The sequence below is a fragment of the Hemiscyllium ocellatum genome, chromosome 4, assembly GCF_020745735.1.
Source record: "Hemiscyllium ocellatum isolate sHemOce1 chromosome 4, sHemOce1.pat.X.cur, whole genome shotgun sequence".
NCBI lineage: Eukaryota > Metazoa > Chordata > Chondrichthyes > Orectolobiformes > Hemiscylliidae > Hemiscyllium > Hemiscyllium ocellatum.
The window spans coordinates 67,066,047-67,091,156 of NC_083404.1; the positions used below are offsets into that span (position 1 = coordinate 67,066,047).

Sequence of the window (25,110 nt, forward strand, 5' to 3'; positions counted from 1 at the left end):
GTGTTGAGGGACGCGCTGAAGCTTGGGGCAGCTGCCGCCAAGGCGCGGTGGGGAAAGACCACCGTTTAACACCTGCCTGTCGAAAGAAAAGCAGGGGGCCCATGCAGTCATTTGGGCTCTGCTGACGCCTCAGCTCAATATATGAGTGAGAAATGCACTGATCTGTATGTAATAATGATAATTCGGAGCTGTGTATGTAAATGTGGAAATATGAATGGCATTACCTAATGTACAGTGTATCAAATTATTCTATGCATATTTTATGAATAAAGTATATTTTTGAAATAAAAAAAAAGTTGTTTATCTGAGGGCGGAGGGGGAATCATATTGAAGTGTACAAAACTCTGGGGGGCCTAGACAGGGTAATTTGTGAGAAATATTTCCCCCAGTAAAAGTTAATAATTAGGGGCGCAGTTTTAAGGTAAAGAGCAATAGTTTTAGAGATGATTTAAATTTTTTTCACCCAGAGCGTTGTCAATATCTGGAAGTTATCATCCAACAGGTGGGGCTCTCAAAACGTTTAAGAAGTGTCTAAATGAGCACTTGAAATGCGATAGGAGACAAGGATCAAGTGCTGGAAAACAGGACTAGAATAAATGGATGTTTGATGACTGGCGAGGACACAATGAGCTGTAAAAAACTCAGAGGGTGATGGAGGCGGAGCCATGCGGGTCGCGTTGCATCCCATTCACACAAACCCTCGGCGGCGGGAGGAGGAGGAGCAACAGGTGTGTTAGCAGCGACAACAACAACTGATCCGCGAGGCGGGGGGGGGGAAGGGTAAAACCAACTGATCCACAAGGGGAGGGGGGGTAACAACAACAACTGATCCGCGAGGCGGGGGGGGGGGGGGGAAGGGTAAAACCAACTGATCCACAAGGGGAGGGGGGGTAACAACAACAACAATTGATCCGCGAGGGGAGGGGGGAAAGGGTAAAACCAACTGATCCACGGGGGAGGGGTAACAACAACAACTGATCCACGAGGGGAGGGGGGAAGGGTAAAACCAACTGATCCACGAGGGGAGGGGGGTAACAACAAGAACTGACCCGCGAGGGGAGGGGGTAACAACAACAGTGGTTAGGAGGCGCCTCCTCCTCGTTTTGAGAACTCTTTGGGAGGATGACGGTTCTGTGCGCAGTTTCTCTCCGGGCCTGGCCGGAGTTGCGGCTTCCTTACCCTCCCTCCCCAAACCCGTCCTGATCCCTCTCTCCCGAGGCGGTGAGGGTTGAGCGGTACGGAGGAGTTGGTGAGGGTTGCTTGTCCAGGTTAATAATGGGGGCGGGAGCAAAGGTAGCAGCCTCCACCTCTACGCTTTCTGCCAGAGTAGTGTGAGGGGTCGGCATTGTGAATGAAGACTGAGGCATCCAGCGGACGGTGGTGTTCTCGGAAGAGGTATTTACACGAGGAGTCTAGTGCTGTCGGGAGTGGGGAGATCTAGGTGTATCAGGTATTTACTGGAAAGGGAAATCTGGTGCTCTCGCCCTGTAACCGTTCTTATGGGGGTTGGTAAGACTCCCCTTTCCCTCTGTTTATTTAGCAATGAAAGGTTCAGGAATTGCGAAATACTTAAGCAATTCCTACTCCTGTCTGATAGATGAGGGATAAGTCCTGCTGTAATGATTGTTTTCTTGACCTTTTGTTAATAATTAGAATCTTTTCATGTATGCTGGGAGAAGTTGTGAGTGAGCTTTGAAGTGTGGAGAAAAGCTGGTGGTATACACCCTTTTTCAAAGTTAACATCAAATGCATTCCTTAAGTGCAAAGATCAGAGCACTTGCCTTAAAAGAATGCATGTGAAAAATTAAAACCGTGTGGGGGTACGTTATGGAGTTCATTGAAGCTCGTCCTCCTATTGTTAACCATCCACATGTCATCCAGCTGAATTTTTAGTGGCACTATTTTGCTTTCCCAATTGATGTACTTATTTATCTGCCAGTCAATTCCATGCATTTCTTCTTCGTTGAGCAAAGGAATTATTGGCAGTGTTTTAAATGCATATTTTATTAATTTAAAGTTTCACATTTTAAAGTTACATTCGTGGCTTGCCTTGAAATTCCATTTTGCATTCATTCCGTATAGCTGCAGCTCTGCCAAAACATTTCCTTCTTCAAAGTGACTTCATGTGAACACTTGCATTTGGAAATGACATCTGTATTAACAAATAAATGATGGTAAATTGTGCTATAAAATTAAAATTATGTACTTTCCTAACTCCATGCTTTTCTTTCAGGACTCAATATTGAATATAATTACTTGAAAAGTACTGTGTTGTTGATAAACAATTTGCACTGATCAGTACTCTTAAAGCAATTTACCAGCTGAATAACAATGCGATATACAGTGAAGAGTGGATAAAGACTACTGCTGTTCTTCAAACTTGGAACTGGGGATCGAGTGTCATTACTTCTGTGACCTCCATTCCTTAATTGCATTCCCACCATGAAAGATTCAACACAAGTCTTTGTTTGTTGGTTTATCCTGCCACTGCTCCGTTTGACCCAGAGTCACAGTCATTTCACCTGTGAACCTATAACAATCCACCGGTGTGAAGGTCTGTCATACAACATGACATTTTTTCCCAATAAATTGGAACACTTTGATCAGGACATGGCTGCAATTGCAATGGAGGTATGTCTTATTTATGTTGTTTATATGTATTTCCATATCTACATATCAAAACTGAAGATAAAATAGTATGCAAAAAGAAATGACCAGGTTTTTTTTCCATCTGCTTTAATACTTTCTTAAGTGGAGGCATATACTTTGTTTTATAATGCTCATGTGAAAGCATCTTCAGATGTGTTTTTGCATTAAATGTGCTATATGAGTGTCAGTTGTTTTGTTTTTTTGCTGCCTAAACTGTAGGTGTCCCTCAGTAGTTCTAGGGCTACCAAGTATAACCAATTATAATGTGCTGTCTTAAAATTATCAGTTGCAGATTACAAAGTCAACTTTAATTGCTGACAGGTCAGTTCAGGAGGTGCAAATATTATGTCTTGGTGTCAAATGTGGGATGGAAATTTTCATTAGAAGTCATATGGTACAATATGTTTTGAATTTCTGTTCAACCAATGAATAGCCATTAAGTCTCTGGGTGTGAAAGTGTTTCCTCCTTAACAGTTTGGTGTTCTTCTGTTCCAATCAAACTAACTGCAGCTGAAAAGTATCACTTTGCTATTGGTCCTCCTCCCCATGTTCCAGATACAAAGGTCTTTGGGTGACTCTTAAAATATTCTTTCCTCCTCTTTTGTGATTCAGTTAGTAACTCCCGTCATTAGAGACACTAAGATAGGATACTCAGTGTGTCAGGGCATCATGCTCGCAAGCCATTAACTCTGCCCTGAGTATTAGCTATGTCATCACACAGGTCTGTCCATCTCTTAACTTTGAATTCATCATCCTTTCCTTTTGTGAATTTAGGCAGAGGGGTTAAAAGCTTTTAAATTTCAATGGTTTGTGAAGGTATCTAATTTTCAAACACCTATGGTGTTCTCGTTTCAGATGAGCTGTTTGCTTGATTCTATGTTGAATAAATCTGTTATGAATATTAAAATAGTGCAAGCAGTTGATTAAACTCTGTGATGTTCATAAGTGTGTATGCATGTCAGCTGTGCGAAACCTAACCAAGTGAGCTGTGTAGGAGGACTGTAAGTGATAAGCATATGTAAAATTTGCCTATTCATGTGTTAGAATTTCACTTTGAAATGTATTAAAAATTTGCCAAGTGTACCTTTTTTAACATTAGCATGACACTGTTGGATGAAGTGTTAGAAAATGTCATTGATTTCAGCATTTAGTATGAATTTTTAATAAATAATGCTAGTTATCACAAGCATTGAGGGCAGCACAGTGCCTTAGTGGTTAGCCCTGCAGCCTCACAACACCAGGGACTTGGGTTCAATTCCAGCCTTGGGTAACTGTGTTTATGCAGAGTTTGCTCATTCTTTGCCTCGGTTTCTGCTGGTGCTCTGGTTACTGTTCTCAGCGTGCAGTTTAGTTTGGCCATCCTGAATTGCCATGTATTGTCCAGGGATATGCAGACTAGGTGGATTAGATGGGGGAGGGGTTATGGAGATAGCACAGGGATGCTGGGTCTGGGTGGGATAATCTTTGGAGGGTTGGTGCAGATTTGATGGGCCAAATGGACTGTCTCTGCACTAGAGGAATTTTCCTGTTACCTGAACTTGAGATTAAGGAGCAGTAGCAGCATAGATATGAAATTGGCTAAAAGACAGAAAGCAATTTTGAAGGGTTGTTTGATACATTTGGAGGAAATCCTTCGGGAAATGGTATTCACATTAATGAGCTGGACTTGATTTACAGGACACAACAGATGCTTGGATTTGTACAGTTCCGACAACACTCAAAGTTCAATGCCATCTAGAATAAAGCAGCTCACTTGACTGGCACCACAACTACCACCTACAACATTCTCTCCCTCCACCATTGATGCAGCAGTGTCTCCAAGATACTCTGCAAGAACTCACCAAGGCTTTTTTGGCATGACCTTCTAAATCCATGACCACCTACATCCTCAAAGAGCAAGAGCAGAAAGTGCATAGGAACACTACCACCAGTAAGTTCTCCAAGCCATGCACCATCCTGATTTGAAGCTATATTATTGTTAATTACTGTCATTGGGTTAAAATTCCTTGAAATACCTGCCCAATTATACTGAGGTAGCTCAACATCATCATCTCCAGGGCCAATGGGGACGGGCAGTAACTTTTAAAAAAGACATTATTTAGAAGTTAAAGTTTGCAGATAAATGAAACTCAGAAAACCGTAATAATCAGTGTGGAACGCAGTCTTCACAGTGACATATACTGATAAATTGGGCAGAAGCACAAGAGGTATGTGTGCAGCTATGCACTTTGGTAGAAAGAATGTGGAGAGGCCATTGAGAGTGAATTGTACCATTTACTGTAAATTGCTGCAGGAACAGATACCCGGTAGTGTATATACATAAATCTTTGTGAGTAGTCTAGCAAATTGATATGACTTTGGAAAAAGCATATGGAATCTTTGGCTTTGCAAACTGGCAAGGAAGATGTATTTTAATTAAAGACTGGTTAGGCGTCAGTTGGAATGTTTGATCTAAATCTGGTCACCACACTTTGGGGAGTATGTTATGGCCTGAGATGATAAGAGGTGCTGTTTTGGAATAGTATCAGGAATATCAGACTGCACTAAGAGTTCTAGAAAGCTGAGGTTGTTCTCCAGTGGGGCAGACAAGGTTAAATCAGAATTTTATAAAGGTGTACAAAATCGTGAGGTGTCTTGACAGTATAAATTGTCTCCATTAAGAACAAGAGTACATATTTGAAGTAATTGGCTGGATAAGCAGATAGGAGGTGAAGGGGATTTTTTAGCTGTGAGTCAAAGATACACAATGGACTTGCTGAAAGTGTGTTGGAAGGAAATATGATTTTTCAAAATAAATAATTGCTAAGAAATATTTGCATGAGAAATTGTATCCATCCCGTTTGTGACTGCAGTTTAAGATTCACTTCCTTGGAAAGCTGACAGAAGCACAGTGAACTGAATGGCATGCTTTCTCTGCTGTGTCATTCTCTGTGACACATGATTGGAACTCGATGTATCAAAGATGAAAAAGCAGCTGAACATGTCAGGAACTCACTAACAGCAGAGAAGAAAAAGGGAACACAACAAATTCTTTTAAAATAAGTTTTCTCAATTCCTTCAGTTTCAAGTGTTTACCATAGAATCATAGAAAATAAGAGCAGGAGTAGGCCATTTGGCCCTCCAAGCTTGCTCCATTTTTCAACATGATCATGACTCTCCATCAAACTCCATTCCTGTTCTTACTTTCACCCCAACACATTTGGCCTTCAGAATAAACTCCTTCTGGAAAAAATTCATTGTTTTGACCTCAACTCATTGTTGTGATAGAATTCTAGAAGTTCACCACTGTTTAGGTGAAGAAATGTCTCCTCATCTCAGTCCTGAAAGGCCTCCCCCATCTACTTAGTTTGTGAGCCCTGGCTCTGGAATCTCCAGACATCAGCAAAATCCTTTCTGTATTTAAACCTGTCTGGTTCTGTTAGAATTTTATAGGGTCCTTTGAGATCCTGCCTCAGTCTTCTGAACTCCCATGAATATAATCCAGTTTCTCTTCATATATCAGTCGTACTGGCAATAAGTATGATGAAAGGTTGGGCTAAGCTCCCTCCATAGTCATAACATCCTTCCTCGGATATTCCCTGTACCCAATTACTGTTCCTATGAAGGCCAAAATACCATTTGCTGCTTTCACCACCTGCTGCACCTGTATGCTTGCTTCTACCAACTGAACACGCAGGTCTTATTGAATTCTTCTTTTTCCAATCAATCGGCATTCAGATAATAAGCAGTTCAGAAACTATTCTGTAAATGCACAAAAAACTTGAGTAATTCATAAAATAATCCTTCTGAAAATCAATCTAGTCAGTTTTGTTTCTGTAGGGCCTACTATCTCTTTCTCTCTCAGCCTGGAAATTGAATTCTGTTCCTTTATGGTGTTTGCTTTGTTCAGTCTACCTTCCTGCCATACCTCTGAACATGTGGCACATGAATATATGTCCATAACCTACTATAAACTTTTAGAATCGCTATTTGTTTCATATTTGGCAGACAGCACAAACAATAGAAATGTAAAATTAAAGTGGAAAATTCTGAAAGGATTGTACCATTATTCCATTATTTAAAATTCTTAAGTAAAACCATTAGCTAAGCCTGAATCATGCAGAGGTATTTGGTTGTGAATTACGTAATTTAAGTATTTTCTTCAGTTTTCTAATTATTGTGCTTCCAATTTGTGAACTTTTTTTATGACACTCTGCTTAATTTAGAGGTGCCAATGTTAGACTCGGGTGTACAAAGTTTAAAAATCTCACCACACCAGGTTATAGTCCAACAGGTTTATTTGGAAGCACTAGCTTTTGGAGCACTGCTCCTTCATCATCCTTCATAAACCTGTTGGACTATAAACTAGTGTTGTGTGATTTTTAACTGTGATTAAAATGTGAGTAAGGAGCTCCGAAGACTAATCTCCCTTTGCGAACTTCAGAATAGAAAAGCATTGTAGTATTGAAAAGTTCTATTTTATCTGCCAACCAAGAAATCTTTGAAAAGAAAGCTATAATTTTACTTATCCAGCTGACTAATTTGTCTTGGTGACATACCAAGGCAATGCACTTGTGGAAGGCTCAGCCAGGCTGTTGTCAGAAGAAATCAAAGATGTCTTATCTTCCTTTTACTAAATAAACTTTGTTTCAAATTTGCTGTGTCATCTCAGTGACCAGAAAGTGCTAGATTTCCAACTGCCTGTTTCACTCCATGTGACTTTTCTTGAGGATAGAGTACAAATCCTCACTATATAAGAATCTCTCGTGTCTATATATTTAAATATATTAGAAAGCATGTATATGAATACTGGAGTGGATCATTGACTGCCTTCTAGTACACTTGCAATTTACATTTTGTGCCATACACCCCCCAAACGTGGAATCTGGGAATGATAGAATCTCCATTGGGCAGAATGATTCTTGTCATGGTTTCTAATTTGAATGTGAAAAAATAAATGAAAGATATGTTTAAACAATGAAAACTTGGACCATTCTCAACGTTGACCACAGTCTTTTCATTTGTATCCAACTTTCAAATCACACAAAAATTGAGGAAACTGCATTTCTATTTAATGAATAAGAGTCTGGTTTGTGAGGATGAAGCACAAGCATCACCACAGCAACCGTAGTATAGTTGCCAAGCCACTGTGACAAATTTCAGCTAGATTGTGAAATTGAGCCTGTATAATGTGTGCTATTCTATACATTTGTAGTGATTTTTAATATCCACCAAGGTAAGGGTGAGGACCCAAATAATACACAGAAGAACCTTGATTTTCCGGCATTCGATTATCCGAAATTTTGGAATATCTGGCAAGATCACAAGGTTTTGATGCTTGGCTAAACAGTGTTATCTGGCATTCGATTATCCAAACATTCGATTATCTGACAAAATACTCCACGCTTGTGTCATTTGGATAATCAAGATGCAAGTAGAAGGCGATTGTGAGAGGTCAGTGGGAAGGAAGATGGACAGGTTGGTCAGGTCAAAAGGGTGGTGTCGAGTCATGAGCCCACTCCCCCCCCCGAAAGGCCTGCCAGAAAAGTGAACTCTCCTGCGCTTCTTTCCCACCTCCACCGCCACCACCACCTCACCTTCGTCCAAGGCCCCAAATGATCCTTCCACATCTGGCAGAGATTTGTCTGCACCTCCAAATGTCTCATCTACTGTGTTGTTTTTCTTGATGTGGTGCCCTCTACATTGGGAAGACAGGATGCCAACTAGTGGAATGTTTCATAGGACATATTTGAGACATTTGCACCAACCAAGCTCACCGCCCCATGGCTGAACACATCAACTCCCCCTCCCACTCCGCCAAGGACATGCAAGTACTAGGCCACCTCCACCGCCAAATCCTAGCCACCCGATAACTGGAGGAAGAACACGCTCATCTTCTGCCTTGGGACCCTCCAACCACACGGGATCATTGTCGATTTCATCAGTGTCTTCAGCTCCCCTCCCACCACCTTATCCTAGATCCAACACTCCAACTCAGCACCGCACTCTTGAACTGTCCTACCTGTCCAACTTCTTCCCACCTATCCGCTCCACCCTCCACTCCAACCTAATACCATCATCCCCCCACCTTCATCCACATATCGCATGCCCAGAAACCTTGCCCTGCCCCTCCCCAGCCCCACCTCCCTCCCATTTATCTCTCAGCCCTCTTAGTCCCCCCACACCCCTACATTCCTGATGAAGGGCTTATGCTCGCAACATCGACTCTCCTCCTCCTCGCTGCTGACAAGCTGTGCTTTTTCCAGCACCACACTTTATCAACGCAATGAAGGGGGAGTCCAGCCCTTCAGTGCAAAATATAAGGCTGAAACAATTGCACATTTTTTAGCCAGAAGTGACAAGTGGATGATATAACTCTGACTCCTTCAAAGTTCCGTAACGTCATAAATGCCAGTCATCAGTCAAATTTGATTGAATCTACATGATATCAAGAAATGGTTGGAGGCACTGGATGGTACAACAGTTATGGGTCCTGACAACATTACAACAATAATAATGAAGATTAGTGCTCCAGAAATTGCAGAAATATTCAAGCTGTTCCTGCTGGCATTTGTCTAATAGAATGAAAAATTGCCCAAATGTGTCCTGTACACAAAAAGCAGGACATATCCAACCTGGCCAATGTTTGCTCTGTCAGTTTACTCAGTAAAATGATGGAAGGTGTCTTCAACAGTGTATCAAACAGCACTTGCTTAGCAATAGCCTGCTCACTGGTACCCAGGACCACTCATCTCTTGACCTCTTTATAGTCTTAGGTGAAACACGGGCAAATGAGCTGAATTCAAGAAATAAAGTGAGAGTGATAGCCATTAACATCAAGGTTGCATTTGACTGAGTTTATCATCAAGGATTCCTAATAAAATTGAAGTTAATGGGAGCAGAGAAAACACTAATTTGGTTTGGTTTGAGACATACCTGGCACATAAGAAATGATGTGGCTATTAAGAGGTCACTAATCTCAGCTCCAGGACAACAGGACCCCACACCATCAACATCTGGGTGTTAATTAAGGCTGATGCCTCAATGATGGTGAGGAGGTGCTCTTGGATTAAGATTTAAAAGTTGCATAGTTATTAAAAATATACTCTTGAAGGTAAACTTGCAAGTAATACCAAGAGCTTCCTTAAATGTATAAAACATATTGAATGTATGATTCTTGATCAGTCGGGGAATGAAGAGTTATGGGAGAAACACAGGAAAGTAGAAATGAGGAATTAGATCAGCCGCAATCTTTTTGAATAGTGGAGTAAGCTTGAGGAGCCGAACAGCCTGCTCCAATTCCTATTCCTATTGGAAGAGAGAGGTCAAAGTGAGCATAGGTCCCTTGAAGAATGAGGCTGGGGAAATAATAATGGGGAATGAGGAAATGGCAGAGAAGATCAATAAATGCTTCACAGAAGACACCACTAGTGTTCAAAAATACCTAAAATACAAAAAATGAGGAGGGACATAAATACAAAAGCTATTTCCTAACAAAAAGTACTAGGGGAACTAAACGTCCCCAAGACCTGATGGAATGCATCCTTTATTTGAAAAGGGAAGGAGATGAAAATAGTTAACTTTAAGTCAGTTAACTTATCTGTTATTGTGAAAATGTCAGACTCTATTATAGGTGTTATAATAGCACAACATTTAGAAATCTGATATAAATCAAAGAGAGTCAATATGGCTTCATAAAAGGGAAATTTATTAAAATTCCTTGAAATAACAAAGGATAGATAAAGGGGAAGCAGTGGATGAAATAAATTTGGGTTTCCTGAAGCCATTTGATAAGTTACCATGTGTTATAAATTAAGAGCCCATGATGTTGGAGGTAGGATATTAGCATGAATAGAGATTGGCTAATTAATAGAGGATAAAGTTGGGATAAAGGGATCTTTTCAGATTTAACTTGAGCAGTATGAATTGGTTGAGGAAACTGAATGCACTACAGCCATATTTTCAGATGACACAAATAGAGGAAGGAAGGCAAGTGGTGAGGGCAACAGAGTCTGCAAAGATATAGGCAGGTTAGGAGAGTGGGCAAATAGGTGGTAAATGAAATATAATGTTGGAAAATGTGAAGTTATACACTTTGGGGAAGAACAAAGTAACTGAATTTTATTTAAAAGAGGAAAAAAAACTACAGAAAGCTACATGTCAGAGGGACTTGGGAGTCCTCGTGCATAAATTGCAAACAAAAAAATTTAGAATCCCTGCAGTGTGGAAGCAAATCATCAGGCCCATTGTGTCCATACCGACTCTCTGAAGAGCATCCCACACAGACCCACCTCCTAACCATATCCCTATAACCCTACATTTCCCATAAATAATCCAATTAGCCTGCACATCCCTGGAAACTATTGGCAATTTAGCATTGCCCATCAACCTAATTTGCACATCTTTGGACTGTGGGAGGAAATCTGAGCACCCAAAAGAAACCTACGCAGGTGATTGCCCCAGGGTGAATTGAACCCAGGTGTCTATTTCTGTGAGGCAACAGTGCTAATCACTGAGCCACTGTGCTGCCCTACACTCACCTCTGCTCCTTGACTCTCTTGAAGTTCTGGTAAGCTGCTGATGTCATCCACTGTGAAGACTAATGCGAACTACCTGTTTAATTTTGCTGCTATTTCTTTGTTCCCCATTTGTTCATGGCCAGCCTCATTTTCCAGCAATCCAATGTCTCCTCTTGCCTCTCTTTTACCTTTTTCTGTATCTAAAAAAACCTCTTGCAATCTTCTTTTATATTACCAGCTAGTTCACACTCGTTATTTCATCTTCTCCCTACTTATTGCTTTTTTTAGTTGTCCTCTGCTGGTTTTTAAAAGGCTTTCCAATCCTCTGGCTTCCCACAAATCTTCATCACATTATCTGCTTTTTTGTTTTGCTTTTATTCTATCACTTTGTCTTCCTCCCTTTAGTATGATTCTTCTTCCTCAGGATGAATTTCTTCTATGCCTCCCAAATTGCCCATAGAAACCCCTGCCATTGCTGCTCTGCTTTCTTCCTTGCTAAGCTCGATTTCCAACCAACTCTTGCCAGCTCCTGCCTCATGACTTTAGTCACCAGTTAGTCAATTATAATACCGTTACATCTGATTCCAGCTTCTCCCTCTTAAACTGCAATGTGAAGTTTATCATATCACTTCCCTCTATGGGCTCCTTCACCTTAAGGTCTGTAACCAAGTCTGCACATCACCAAATCCAGAATTGCATGTTCCCAAGTATGCTGTACCACAAGCTGCTCCAAAATAATCATCTCGTAGATGTTCCACAAATTCCTTTTTCTGGGATCCAGTATCAATCTGATTTTCCCAGACACCTGAATCCCACGTGATTATTGTAATAATAGCTTTTCTTGCATGCCTTTTCTATTTCCTGATTTATTTTCTGTGCCACTACTGCTAGGAAGCCTGTCCATAATTCCCATCAGGGTCTTTTTTCCCTTTGCAGTTCCTCAACTCTACTACATAGATTTTATACCTCCTGACTCTATTTTTTGCTATCAATTTAATTTTTTTTTACTAACAAGGAAACCCCATCCCATCTGCCCCGCTGCCTATCCTTTAGATAGGATGTGTGTGCTTGGATACTTAGATCCGAGCCCTAATCTCCTTGCAGCAGCTGCCTCCTGAGATACCCACAAATTTAAATCTGCATTTGAAGCTCATTTACCTTGTGTATATTGCATGTGTTTAAGTATAGCACCCTCAAGTCCTGTGTTGACCACCCCCTTCTCATGGTTTTCCTCTTATGTGCTGTACTTAGGTGTACTGACAGGATCAGGAATCTGTTTTCTTACTTGCTGTAGAAACTTTAATAACCTCTCCTGACTTCTCCCCACTTTAAATTGGTTAAAGTCCTTATGTTCATCCTATTTAGAATTTTCGCTAGAATCCTGGTCCCAGATTGATTTGGGTAGAATGTGTCGTAATGGTCCAGCTCCTTCCTGTCTTTGCACATGGTTCAAGTAATAATCCAGAGATTGCAGTCTTTAACGTCCATTTTAACAAACTTTGTTCCTAATTCCAGCATGGTCGAGTGGTATTATCACTGGACAGTTAATCCTTATGCCCAGGTAATGTTCTGGGAATCCTGGTTCAAATCCTTCGATGACAGATTGTGGAATTTGAATTCAATATTAAAAAAATTGGAATAAAGAGTAGAATGATGACCAAGAATCCATTATTGATATTTGGAAAAACCCATTTAGTTCACTAATATCCTTTAAGAAAGGAAATTGCCGTCCTTATGTGGTCTAGCCTAAATATGACTTCAGACCAACGCTTATCTGCCAGCTGGGACCTAAGGATGGGTAATAAATGCTGGCCTAGCCAGCAACACCCACATCCCATGAATGAATATATAAAAAAAAATTCTCCAAAGGTGACCTTTTGCCTATATTGTTGGTGCCAATATGGACTACAAAAACTGGATCCTACTCCTCACTCTCCAGTATCTTTTCAAGCCAACTTGAAATATCCTTTACCTTGGTACGAGGTAGGCAACACACCATGTGGGACTCACAATCCTGCGCTTCAAAGGATGCTACCTGTCCCTGTAATTACAAAATCCCCTACTACTTTCACTTTTTTTTGTGCTCTTTCCCAGCTTGAATGGCTTTCTGGACCATAGCGCCGTGATCAGTTTGACCATCCTCCAGGCAGATTCTTTCCTCATCCACGCAGGGAACAAGCTCAGGATCTAAGGCTCCTCCAATGCTATGTTCAGAATCTCTCTAGCTCATTTGCTGTTACATCATCCTGTTCCTGACCAGTGTCCAAATTTGAAATATTTAAGCTATGAGGTATGACTGTCAGTAACACAGTATCAAGATAATTCTCTCCCTCCCAGATGGGCCAGTATCCGAAGCTCAGATTCCAGCTCATCAGCTCAGAGCTGAAGTTCCTCAAGCTGCAGACACTGTTGATGTCATGATGGCTTGCAATGGAATCCACCAGCTCCCATGTATTGCAAGAGAAGCATTTCGCCAGTACTGTCATTTCTAATGTAGTTAAGTAAGGTTTATTCTATTTGTTTAAAAAATTCTCAGTCCTTAAATTAATGTATTCCTTTCTGAATCTACTAATATTCACTACTATGAAGAGGTCTAAAGAAGGGTCACTGGTTTGCTCTCTACAGATGCTGCCAGACTTGAGTTTTTCCAACAAATTCTGTTTTTGTTTCTGATTTCTAGTAAATGCAGTTGTTTTGTTTTTTTTTTCTCTCTACCTACTGTTTAAAGTGAGTCTCTACTGTAACTGCTGTATCAGCTACAGCTTCTGTGATGTCATTTTTGCTGCTGGTGCTGCCCTTTCCCTACTCATGCAAGTCTGGACATATTCAATGCTCCTTCTCAAAATGCATCATGGTGACAACAACGATGAGGACCGCTGCAAGTAATGGGGAATGGAAATTGAATGTTGGCAATTATTGCAAATGCTGTGGAGTATAAAGCAGGAATGTCTTGCTGAGGCACTATATCACAAATGGAATACTGTGAAGAGTTTTGGGTCCCCTTATCTGTCATTTGAAGGGGATTAAGGAATGAAATCAGACATCATTTAGATCTGAGTAAGCTTGTATCATTAAAAATATTCCCTTTATTCCAATTTGGCAGGAGAATTGATACTCCAGATCAAGATTGACCCCTTTCAATCATGATTTATTCCTGGCTGAGAAAATCAGGAGAAATAGACAGCCATGCTGTAGCACAGAGCATCTTCCAGCATATGATTAGGTTTCAGAAACTATGCTGCCCAGGTTTTCTTCAGTTAATTCCTGCCCTAACTTGATGCGGGTTAAAATCTGAGCAGTAGTATCAAAATGTACCAACATTGTCACTATATTGTTGGCAGAAATGTAATCTACACATAATTACTCCCTGGACATCCCCCTACTTCTGTTGCTTCGGTTAATGTCATGCATATAACTCCTCCGATTCTGTACCCTGGGAAAACACAGGGGATATTTGAGAAATTTAGAGAGAATGAGAGACCTTGGAGTAGTTCTTGAAGATAAGGTGCTTAAGAAAGATTTGGAATGCTTTCCTTTCTTGAATGAAGTCATCGAGTCATAGAGATGTACAGCATGGAAACAGACCCTTCGGTCCAACCTGTCCATGCTGACCAGATATCCCAACTCAATCTAGTCCCACGTGCCAGCACCCGGCCCATATCCCTCCAAGCCCTTCCTATTCATATACCCATCCAAATACCTCTTAAATGTTGCAATTGTACCAGCCTCCATCACTTCATCTGGCAACTCAATCCATACATGTGTCACCCTCTGCGTGAAAAAGTTGCCCCTTGGGTCTCTCTTATATCTTTCCCCTTTCATCCTAAACCTATGCCCTCTAGTTCTGGACTCCCAGATCCCAGGGAAAAGACTTTGTCTATTTATCCTATCCATGCCCCTCATAATTTTGTAAACCTCTATAAGATCACCCCTCAGCCTCCGCCGCTCCAAGGAAAACAGCCCCAGCCTGTTCAGCCTCTCCCTATAGCTCAAATCTTCCACCCTAGCAACATCCTTGTAAATCTTTTCTGAACCCTTTCAAGTTTCACAACATCTTTCTGATAGGAAGGAGACCAGAATTGCATGCAATATTCCAACAATGGCCTAACCAATGTCCTGTACAGCCACAACATGACCTCCCAATACCTGTACTCAATACTCTGACCAATAAAGGAAAGCATACCAAATGCCTTCTTCACTATCCTATCTACCTGCGACTTCACTTTCAAGGAGCTATGAACCTGCACTCCAAGGTCTCTTTGTTCAGCAACACTCCCTAGGACCTTACCATTAAGTGTATAAGTCCTGCTAAGATTTGCTTTCCCAAAATGCAGCACCTCGCATTTATCTAAATTAAACTCCATCTGCCATTTCTCAGCCCATTGGCCCATCTGGTCCAGATCCTGTTGTAATCTGAGGTAACCCTCTTCGCTGTCCACGACACCTCCAATTTTGGTGTCATTTGCAAACTTACTAACTGTACCTCTTATGCTCGCATCCAAATCATTTATGTAAATGACCCAGCACCTATCCTTGTGGCACTCCACTGGTCACAGGCCTCCAGTCTGAAAAACAACCGTCCACCACCACCCTCTGTCTTCTACCTTTGAGCCAGTTCTGTATCCAAATGGCTAGTTCTCCCTTTATTCCATGAGATCTAACCTTGCTAATCAGTCTCCCCTGGGGAATCTTGTCGAACGCCTTACTGAAGTCCATATAGATCACATCTACTGCTCTGCCCTCATCAATCTTCTTTGTTACGTCTTCAAAAAAATCAATCAAGTTTGTGAGACATGATTTCCCACGCACAAAGCCATGTTGACTATCCCTAATCAGTCCTTGCCTTTCCAAATACATGTACATCCTGACCCTCAGGATTCCCTCCAACAACCTGCCCACCACTGACGTCAGGCTCACCGGTCAATAGTTCCCTGGCATGTCATTACCACCCTTCTTAAACCACATTTGCCAACCTCCAGTCTTCCGGCACCTCACCTGTGACTATCGATTGATGCACATATCTCAGCAAGAGGCCCAGCAATCACTTTTCTAGCTTCCCACAAAGCTCTCGGGGTACACCTGATCCGGTCCTGGGGATTTATCCACCTTTACCTTTCAAGACATCCAGCACTTCCTCCTCTGTAATCTGGACATTTTGCAAGATGTCACCATCTATTTCCCTACAGTTTATATTTTCCATATCCTTTTCCACAGTAAATACCGATGCAAAATATTCATTTAGTATCTCCCCTATTTTCTGTGGCTCAACACAAAGGCCGCCTTGCTGATTTTTGAGGGGCCCTATTCTCTCCCTAGTTACCCTTTTGTCCTTAATAAGTATAAAATACAAAAGCGGAGATGTAATTCTAGAATTGTATAAAACGCTGGCAAGGCTCAGCTGGCATTTTGCAAATTGTTCTGGTCACCATGTTACTGAAGGACACAGTTGCTCCGGAGAGAGTGCAGAGGAGATTTATATGATGTGGTCAAAGACTGAAAATTTTATTTTGAGGAAAAGTTGGATAATCTAGGGTTTCTTTAGAGCAGAAGAGACTGAGGTGTGACTTAATTGAGATATACAAAATAATAAGTAAAGACCTGTTTTTCCCCTAGCAGAGAGGTCATTTACCAGGGCCATAGATATAAAGTGATTGCCAATTAGATTACAGCGAATATGAGCAGGCTTTCTTGCGCCTCAATGTCTAAAATTCACTGCCTAGTTTCATAGTGAAGATAGAAACCCTTTCTTATTTCAGAGGAACCTGAAATGCTGTAATCTGCAAGGCTATCATCGAGGTGCCGATATGTGTGATTAAAGCTGACGGCCCGTTTATTTCGACTGCACAAACACGAAAGGCTAAATGAGCTCTCTCTTTGCTGTGACTCTTCTGTAGTTCCAAGGAATCCTTAAGTTTTGGTAGTAAACAAATGTATGGAAATCAATCAAACGCAATTATCACCTCACTATTTGAACAGTCCAACTCTGAAGGATATTCTGTACCCATCTGCCAGCACAAAATCAAAGGTCAGAGTCAGGATCTCTGACTTCCCATGTTCAAAATTTTATCAGCTGGTAAATATTCCCAGTACCAAATAAGAAGAACATATTGATATGTTGCCTAGGATTTGGTGCACTATTGTTTTCTTTCTTCTGTCTGTGGCTATTTAATTTTGCCAGAATTTTTTAGATTATATTCCCCTCAGTATGGAAACAGGCCCTTCAGCCCAACAAGTCCACCCCAACCCTCTGAAGAGCAACTCATCCACAGACCCCTTCCCCATATTTACCCCCTGACTAATGCACCTAACACTATGGGCAATTTATCATGGCCAGTTCACCTGACCTGCACATCTTTGATTGTGGGAGGAAACCCACACAGACACATGGAGAGCTTGCAAACTCACACAGTCACCTGAGGCAGGAACCGGACCCAAGTCACTGGTGCTGTAAGACTGAAGCACTGTGTCACCCGATTTCCTTGTTGGTTTTTGCTATTGCAACTGAGGTAGAACAGGTTGGGGTGCAGTGGGAAGGATCTCTTATTTCTCATTCGGGAGCCTTCATGTGTTCATACATGGCTGAATTAATGCAGTAGTTTACTTTTCCTTTAAACCTTTTTGTTCCTTTCAAAATCTTGGGGAATTCAAAGCATTTGGTCAAAGAAGGCCCATTCAGTTACATATATTTAAATTTTCAGAAGACATTTGGTAAGTTAATGCACATTTAGGTTATTTAATAATGAGTCCATGGTGTTGAAGGTGGTACATTAGCATAGTTAGAAGATTGGATAACTAAGAGAAGAAACAAAATCCGATGAAGGCAGCCATTTTCAGGATTGCATCCTGTAACTGCATCCAAGCTGTGCCTCAGATTAGTGATGGCCACAATTATTTACAATATATATTAATAATTTAGCTGAAGAAAGTGAATACTAAAGCCATGTTTATAGATGACACAAAAATAGGTGGGAAGGCAAGTGATGAGAATAACAGTCTGCAGAGGGATATAGTTAGGTTAAATGAGTGGGCAATATCTTGGCAGATGGGGTATAATGTGGTGAAATGTGAGGTTATGTATTTTGGCAAGAATAATCCAGAAACTGAATATTGTTGAAATGGAGAAAGATTGCACAAAGCTACAGAACATGGGGAATCACTAATGGCTAGCATGCAGTGGGGCTTAATCTCAGAATAAAGGGTGTGCAGATGAGAGGAATTTCTTCACTTGGACAGTTTGAAATCTGGAATTCTATACCACAGAGGGCTGTTGAGGCTAAATTGTTAAATATGCTCAAAGCTGTAATCAATAAAGGGATCGAGGTTTTTTGGGAAAAGGTAAGAAAGTGGAGGGTTATCAAATCAATGAAAAGCGAAGTATACTCTGTGGCTGAATGACCTCCTTGCATTCCTATGTCTTATGGCCAAACCACAATTCCCCATGAAATGCCCTTCTCAGTAAAGTTTTCTTTGGTCATGTTACAAGTAGAAATAAAATCAAGGCCAATGTAAGATACAGTGTAAAAATAAAATTAAACAAGTATACAGTTAATCATAACATTTAAATTAGTCTTCATTAATTAGTAATGTAGGGATTTCCTGACAGATTTATTACTGTACAAAATGTTGTTATTCTGAGAGGCCTGGAATTAGACTCCTGTAATAAGCAAAAGTGCTGAGGTGAGGCAAGAAGGGCCAGTCCAGTATGCTCCAGATATAAATGCATTGATTGTCCAACAAACTTCCTCTGCACAGCCAACCATGCTTTGGTCAGGTTGTCAGAGATCTTGCTAATGTGTGTGAGAACATAATTGCCTTCTGGTCATAAATACTGTCAGCAGTGCCTCTGAGAAAGTATCTCAAAGTCTGGTGTCAACATAATGCCTCTCTCCTGTCTCCCAACTATTGAATAGGGATAAGCTGAGTGCAGTTGTCCTACAGAGTAAATGTGCTCTCTTTATAAGAGATGAGTTTGCTCTTTAAATGGTCTAAGTAGGTGGAAGGCAGCTGCCACCAATGAAATTGGCTGGCCTATATGTCAATCTTATTAAAATGAAGCCAGGCAGTTAAAATTAGCTAGTTTTTGGTATTTCTGACTGTTCAGCAGCATTTGCTTTATAATCTTAAAACTTAGAAAGTAATCATGCTAAGTTGTGTTGGTAAAGAATGGTGGAGTCAAAGGCATTCAGCTGCTTTTGCATTAGCAGATTGCAGATGCTGGCAGTCTGAAGTAAAAACAGAAAATGCTAACAAACACAGCTGTGGCAATATTCTGGAGAATCATATTAGGCTCAAAACATTAACTCTGTTTCTTTCCCCATAAATGCTGTAAGACCTGCTAAGTTTTTCCAGCCTTTTCTGTCTGTTATTTCTCTGCTGCAGAAAGTTGTGTAATTAGCAGGATCAGGTTACCTCACCATCCTCATGGCTGAGGAATAACACATCTGAGGAAAGGCAGGAGAAAGAGAGAAGAGCAATCTAGAAATTATACAAGATGTTATCTGCACTCCCTGCTCTTTTGAGTATTCATGGTGGTTGTGATCTTCCTTGAGTCATCCCAACAATTGTATTTAATGTTTAAAGAAGAGAGTTTCAGCTTTTAAAAAAGGGTAAAGCTGATCAATGCAATGATGCTGTTCATTTTGAAGTATATTATTCTGTCACAAAATCATTGCAGAGAATGATGCGTGGGCGTTCAAACAGTTTCTCCTCCCGGGTGATGACGGCAAAAGCAAAGAATACCAATCACTGCACTCTTTTCAGAAAAAAAATTGGTACAGAGTTACAGTCAGCCTTTTTAGTTACGTATGTTACCTTGAATTTTGAATAAAGTTTTACTTTAAAAGAATATTCTGCAATAGTATTTGTTATTAGCATTATTATAATGTCTTCCATAGAAGAACATGGCTTTGTAAATTTTTGTCTTAAAGAAATGTGTCTGTTTTAGTATACCTCTTCAAATCTCAACCATCTCTGTGAAGATATTTCTGCTCATGTCAGTTTGAGGTGGATTGGAATACCCTTTATCCCCAGACTATGACTTTAGTTAAGACTTTTAACCAGGCAAGAAGGCCTCACTGCGCCCATCCTGCCAAGCCCTCTTCAGAATATTATACTTTACAAACAGATCACATCACATTCTCCTAAACCTTGGATGTTATGGGCCCTTTGTTTTGGTGGTGGAAGGAGTGGATGTGGCACCAACAAAATTGGCTGCTCTACCATAGGTGGGATCAGACGTTTTGACTGTAGGGTTGCTCTTATTGAAGGCAGTGGAGTTTTTCCTCATGCTCTCAGAATATGAGTTCCTCATTTCAAGTTTCCTAGGCTGTGACTGGCCTTGTGGCCACTGTATTGTTATGGTTGGTTCAGTTCAGTTTCAGTTAAATGGTTAAATTGCCACCCCAAAACCTCCAAGATGTTGATCGTGGGGGATTTAGTGGTGGCAGTGCCTTTGAATGCCACAGAAGATGTGTAGATTGTCTCTTGCTAAAGAATGTTATTCTCTGGTACTTGGGTAGCATAGCTATTACTTGCAATTTAGCACCCAAGCCTAATTTAAAATCTTGCTTCATATGGACATGATTACTTCATATCTGAGTAATGGCAAATGGTTCTGTTCATCATGAAATCATCAGCAAATATCTTCACTTTTGATCTTTTTGTGGTGGAAGGTTTGATTGGAAGAATGGGTTAAAGTAGCTGAAGATTGTTGAGCCTAGAACACTGTTCTGAGAAGCTCCTGCATTGATGTCTGGGACTGAGATCATGGGCCTCCAATAACCACAACCATTTCTCTTTTGTGCTAGGTATGGCTCTAAGCAGTGGAGGGTATTCCCCACTAACTTGAATTTCCAAGTGCCCATGCCCATAATAATCATTGATTTTTCCTATTGCTTCAACTGATGAATGTTCAGCAAGCAGATAATTGTTGCAACATCTGCATTAGTGTTGTCCCTTGTGTAATGTTAAACCAAATCTTAATTTGCAGATCTAGTTGCATATAACATCACGTTTGGAAGATGGGTGAAGGCACAGCTTTGCAGCATGTTTGCTTGTCTTGTCATGACTCGGGCTTTCTCCTTCAAATGTTGAGATGGCTTGATGACTGAGACTTAAATATTGAGAGATGTCCTGCGCAATTCTTGCTGTGTAGTGGAGTTGGACTTGCAGGCTGTGAAATTAGCATGCCAAATATCTTTGTATCTGAGTTTGGAGCATCTTATATTGTAGGCTACCATGTGCAACTGGCTGCAGAATACGACTTTTGCAGTGCAAGGATCATCATGAACCCCCATTAGCTAGCCAACTCAGTAAATCTGAGCTCTTATGAGCTTTCAATACCTGGTATGCTACACCTTGTAGGAAGTTGGTGTTAAAGATTTTTGAAAATTAGTTGTCCTTTGAGTTTGAGATGACTTAATGTTCCATTTGCAGAGATTTATAACCAGCTAGCACTGATAGTCTGACAGATGCTGGAAGAGAAAGCTGTGTTAAGTGTCCTTTTTTTTTCTCCATCACTGGATTATAGAGACCAGCAGTATACCTAAAGTGTCTTTCACCTTTTAAGAGGCTATGAATTCCATATCTACTTCTTTCTGCGGAGACCAAAATTAATCATAAGACTGCGCGTGTGTACAATTGTGAAGAAGACTGCTGGCAGCATCATTTACTGGCCCCTGTTGTCATTTCCATTTTGCCATGAGGTCTGAACATCAGTTAATGTCCTAAATACCCTGCGCATTGAATGTATTTAAGTGGATGAGGATTATCTCCCTTTTACACCCCCAAATTCCCTTTCCTCACATGCTCTTTTTGCCCCCCTCTTCCACTCACCCTCTCTTCCCCCCCGTGCTCTACTTCTCTCTCCTCTCTCTCCTCTCTCTCCTCTCTCTTCCCCCCGCATCGTTCTGTCTCTCTCCCTCCCACACTCTATCCTCTGCTCTCGTTCCCTTGCTCTCTCTCCTCTTTGCCAACTCCCCCTGCTCTCTCTCTCCTCCTCACCCCCACCCCCACCCCCCCCGACCATGCACATTGTCTCTCCTTCCGTCCCCATCACCTGCTCTGTCTCCTCTTCCCTTTCCCGCGAGCACTTTTTCCCACCCAATCACCCTACACTATTTGTCTGACATATGAGATGTTTTAATTAAGAGCCTCTCAGCTTTCTTCACATCCCAACCCTTCCTAACTCTTCAATCATCATTGGTATGTGTTATGTGGGGACAGTATCGTTTCAAGCTGAGTCGTGTAATACTGGTGAATGTTCAGTCAGTGTTCACTTACTTGTTTGAGCTTTTACAGAGTGCACAGCCTCAGAATAAAAACCGCCCTGTTGGATTGCAGCAAACACTAATTTTGTCTGTTCTTAGTTCTGACTAGAACCAGTGATTTCCAGTCCAGATTACTCTATAATAATAGATTTTACCATTTTCCCTACTACTGATGTCAACTGATCTATAGTTCTGTTTTCTCTCTTCCTTCCTTGATCACGAAGGTCGCACTTTCTAACTTCTCATCAGCAGAATTTAGGGAATTGTGAATGATCACGCACAATATGCATTCGCAATAGCTGTAGCCATTTCTTTGAAAAGCTAAAGGTGTACACTTTCAGATCAAGATGATTTGTCAGCTCTTTGTGGAACTATAGGATTCCCACAGTGTGGAAGCAGGCCATTTGGACTATTGAATCCACACTGACACTTACCTGGACCCACCCTATTCCTATAATCTTGTATTTCCAATGGCTAATCCATCTATCCTGCATACTGTGGGCAATTTAGCATGACCAGTCCACTTAACCTGCATATCGTTAGACCGAGAGAAAAACCTGGAGCACTCAGAGGAAACCCATGCAGACACAGGGAGAACATGCAAACTCCTTACGGACAGTCACGCAAGGGTGAAGCGAACTGAGGTCCCTGGTAGTGTGATACAGCAGTGCTAATCATTGAGCCACCATGCTGTCCCAAACACTTGTGCAGTACTGTTTCCTTACTAATAATAATTCAAGTTAATCACACTCAATTCTCCTGAATTTCTAGTAGGTATACTTTTTATTATAATGAACATACAAGCAATGCTGCAACTTAAAATGTAATTGAAAAATGATCACTTTACTGCAATTTTATAATTGGTGTATAATATATTCAAGATTTCAGTCTGTGAATCAATGGGAATTTTAACATCTGTAAGAAATGTCAACAAGAGTGGTTATCTTGGGTCTTATATAGAACATAACCTCTGCAGCAAACTATTTCCTCAGAACCTGTGGCAGCACCATCTTTGAGACTGGTTGTTGCTTACCGATCGCTTAAGAATCATATAGCGTGCCTTTTTGCAGTAGTTCAAGGTGATGTGTGCACTTTCTTGTATTTCCACTATATGCAGCCTTTTATGTTTCTTGCTAGCTCACTTATTTTTATTCTCTCTATTAATTGTTTCTTTATTGCTAAGTTTTTTAAAAACATCTCCAATCTTCAGGTTTAGTACCCTCTTTGACATTGTTATAAGACCCTTATTTCATTTTAAATTATCCTTCACTTATCTAAGTAGCCTAGATGTATTTTTTTTCAGTGGAGTTCTTATTCTTTAAAGGAACTGGTAAAGAATTATGAATTATTTCTTCAAGTATGTACTATTTGTTGACTACAGTCATTTTTTTGGATCAAATTCCCAATCTAAGACAGCCACCCCGACTTGATCAAGGATCAGTGATCATAGCTAATAGTAACAATACATATGGTGCTGTGGCTCAAGAAGGATGCACAATAAATATTGGCCTTTCCGTGCATTCACATCGCATGAGCAAGATTTTTTTAAAATGTATCACTTCTCCCTTTTGTCTCATTGATTGACTTTGTTTATCTTAAGATCCTAATTCCATTTTTAGCCACATTACTTTCAAACTTATTATGGAAATCATATTATGATCATTCTTCACAAGAATACTTAGTTGTAATATAAATTCTGACTACTAAATTGCACAATATTAGATATAAAGTCAGCTGTTCCCAGGTTGGTTCTCAGCTTATTAGATTTCACAAGAAATAGAATTCCAGAAAGCCCTTTTTTAAAATAGTTGTTACTTTGCTCCAGCTTCCTTTTTCCAGGTTTGAATAAATTTGAGTATTCCTGGCTAAATTGGACTAATTCAGGCATGAATCTGCTTTTCGAGTTGAGGCTTATCCTTTATATCATCTATGAAATTAAGAAAAAAAAATGCTCTGAGGGATGTGTCAGTGTAGCAATAACAACCTTTCTTGGGAGAAGCAGTTTGTTATAACATGTAGACATACAAATGTTTCTTACAACCCTAATCCTCTTCAAAAGTACCTGAGCTGCATTCTGCACCAATGTTCAACATATAGGACAATCAATTGTTTTGCTGCTGATGTACAATTTTTAGTTCTATCCTGGTTTTTAACATTCTCTTGTTAAAGCTTTTATCACATCACATGTCTCAAATGCTCATTTATTTTCAATCAGCATTTATAGATGAGTGAATTATAGATTCATTCTAAGAAGTAAAGTTTTTGTATTCACATTGTTTACAATTTTGAATAATGCTAGTAACAATTAAGTTTAATCGTAGGCTTTTGAATAATGAATATCCCTTTTTTAAGCTATAGTTGTGGCCTTCTGGAAATTATCATTGGAAACTATAATCCTAAAGCACAAACAAAATTCCATCGGTTTTATTAATGCAGAAGTATGAATCCACTTAATTTCCAGAAATTTTCCTTGTCTTGTTTTTTCCAAAGATAAGTTGACTTTTGAGACTGTTACCAGTGTTTACATATTCAGTATTCTCCCTGACTAGGGTGAAAGTATGACTTCAGACATATTCACACAAGTCACAGCAGGCACACTGAGTTTTGCAAGGGCATGTATCTGTAATAAGACACCTTGTCACAACTTTTAATGTGTTAGTTGAAATGTATATGATTAAGAAACATGTTCTTTAGTA

General features: G+C 40.4%; 1 protein-coding gene across 3 annotated transcripts in view; it reads left to right on the forward strand.

The window, feature by feature from the left end:
• Nucleotides 1-706: 706 nt before the first annotated feature.
• LOC132813993 (frizzled-6-like) overlaps nt 707-25,110 on the forward strand; it is a 48,698-nt gene continuing 24,294 nt past the window's right edge. Inside the window, exons 1-2 of one of the 3 annotated variants that reach the window (XM_060823335.1) lie at nt 707-728; nt 2,234-2,631. In XM_060823335.1, the coding sequence (XP_060679318.1) occupies nt 2,443-2,631 (189 nt within the window). In that variant the 5' untranslated portion in view covers nt 707-728; nt 2,234-2,442. Of the gene's footprint in view, nt 729-1,106; nt 1,451-2,233; nt 2,632-25,110 lie in introns of those variants that run through there. The other 2 variants (XM_060823329.1, XM_060823327.1) reach the window with 2 other exon arrangements.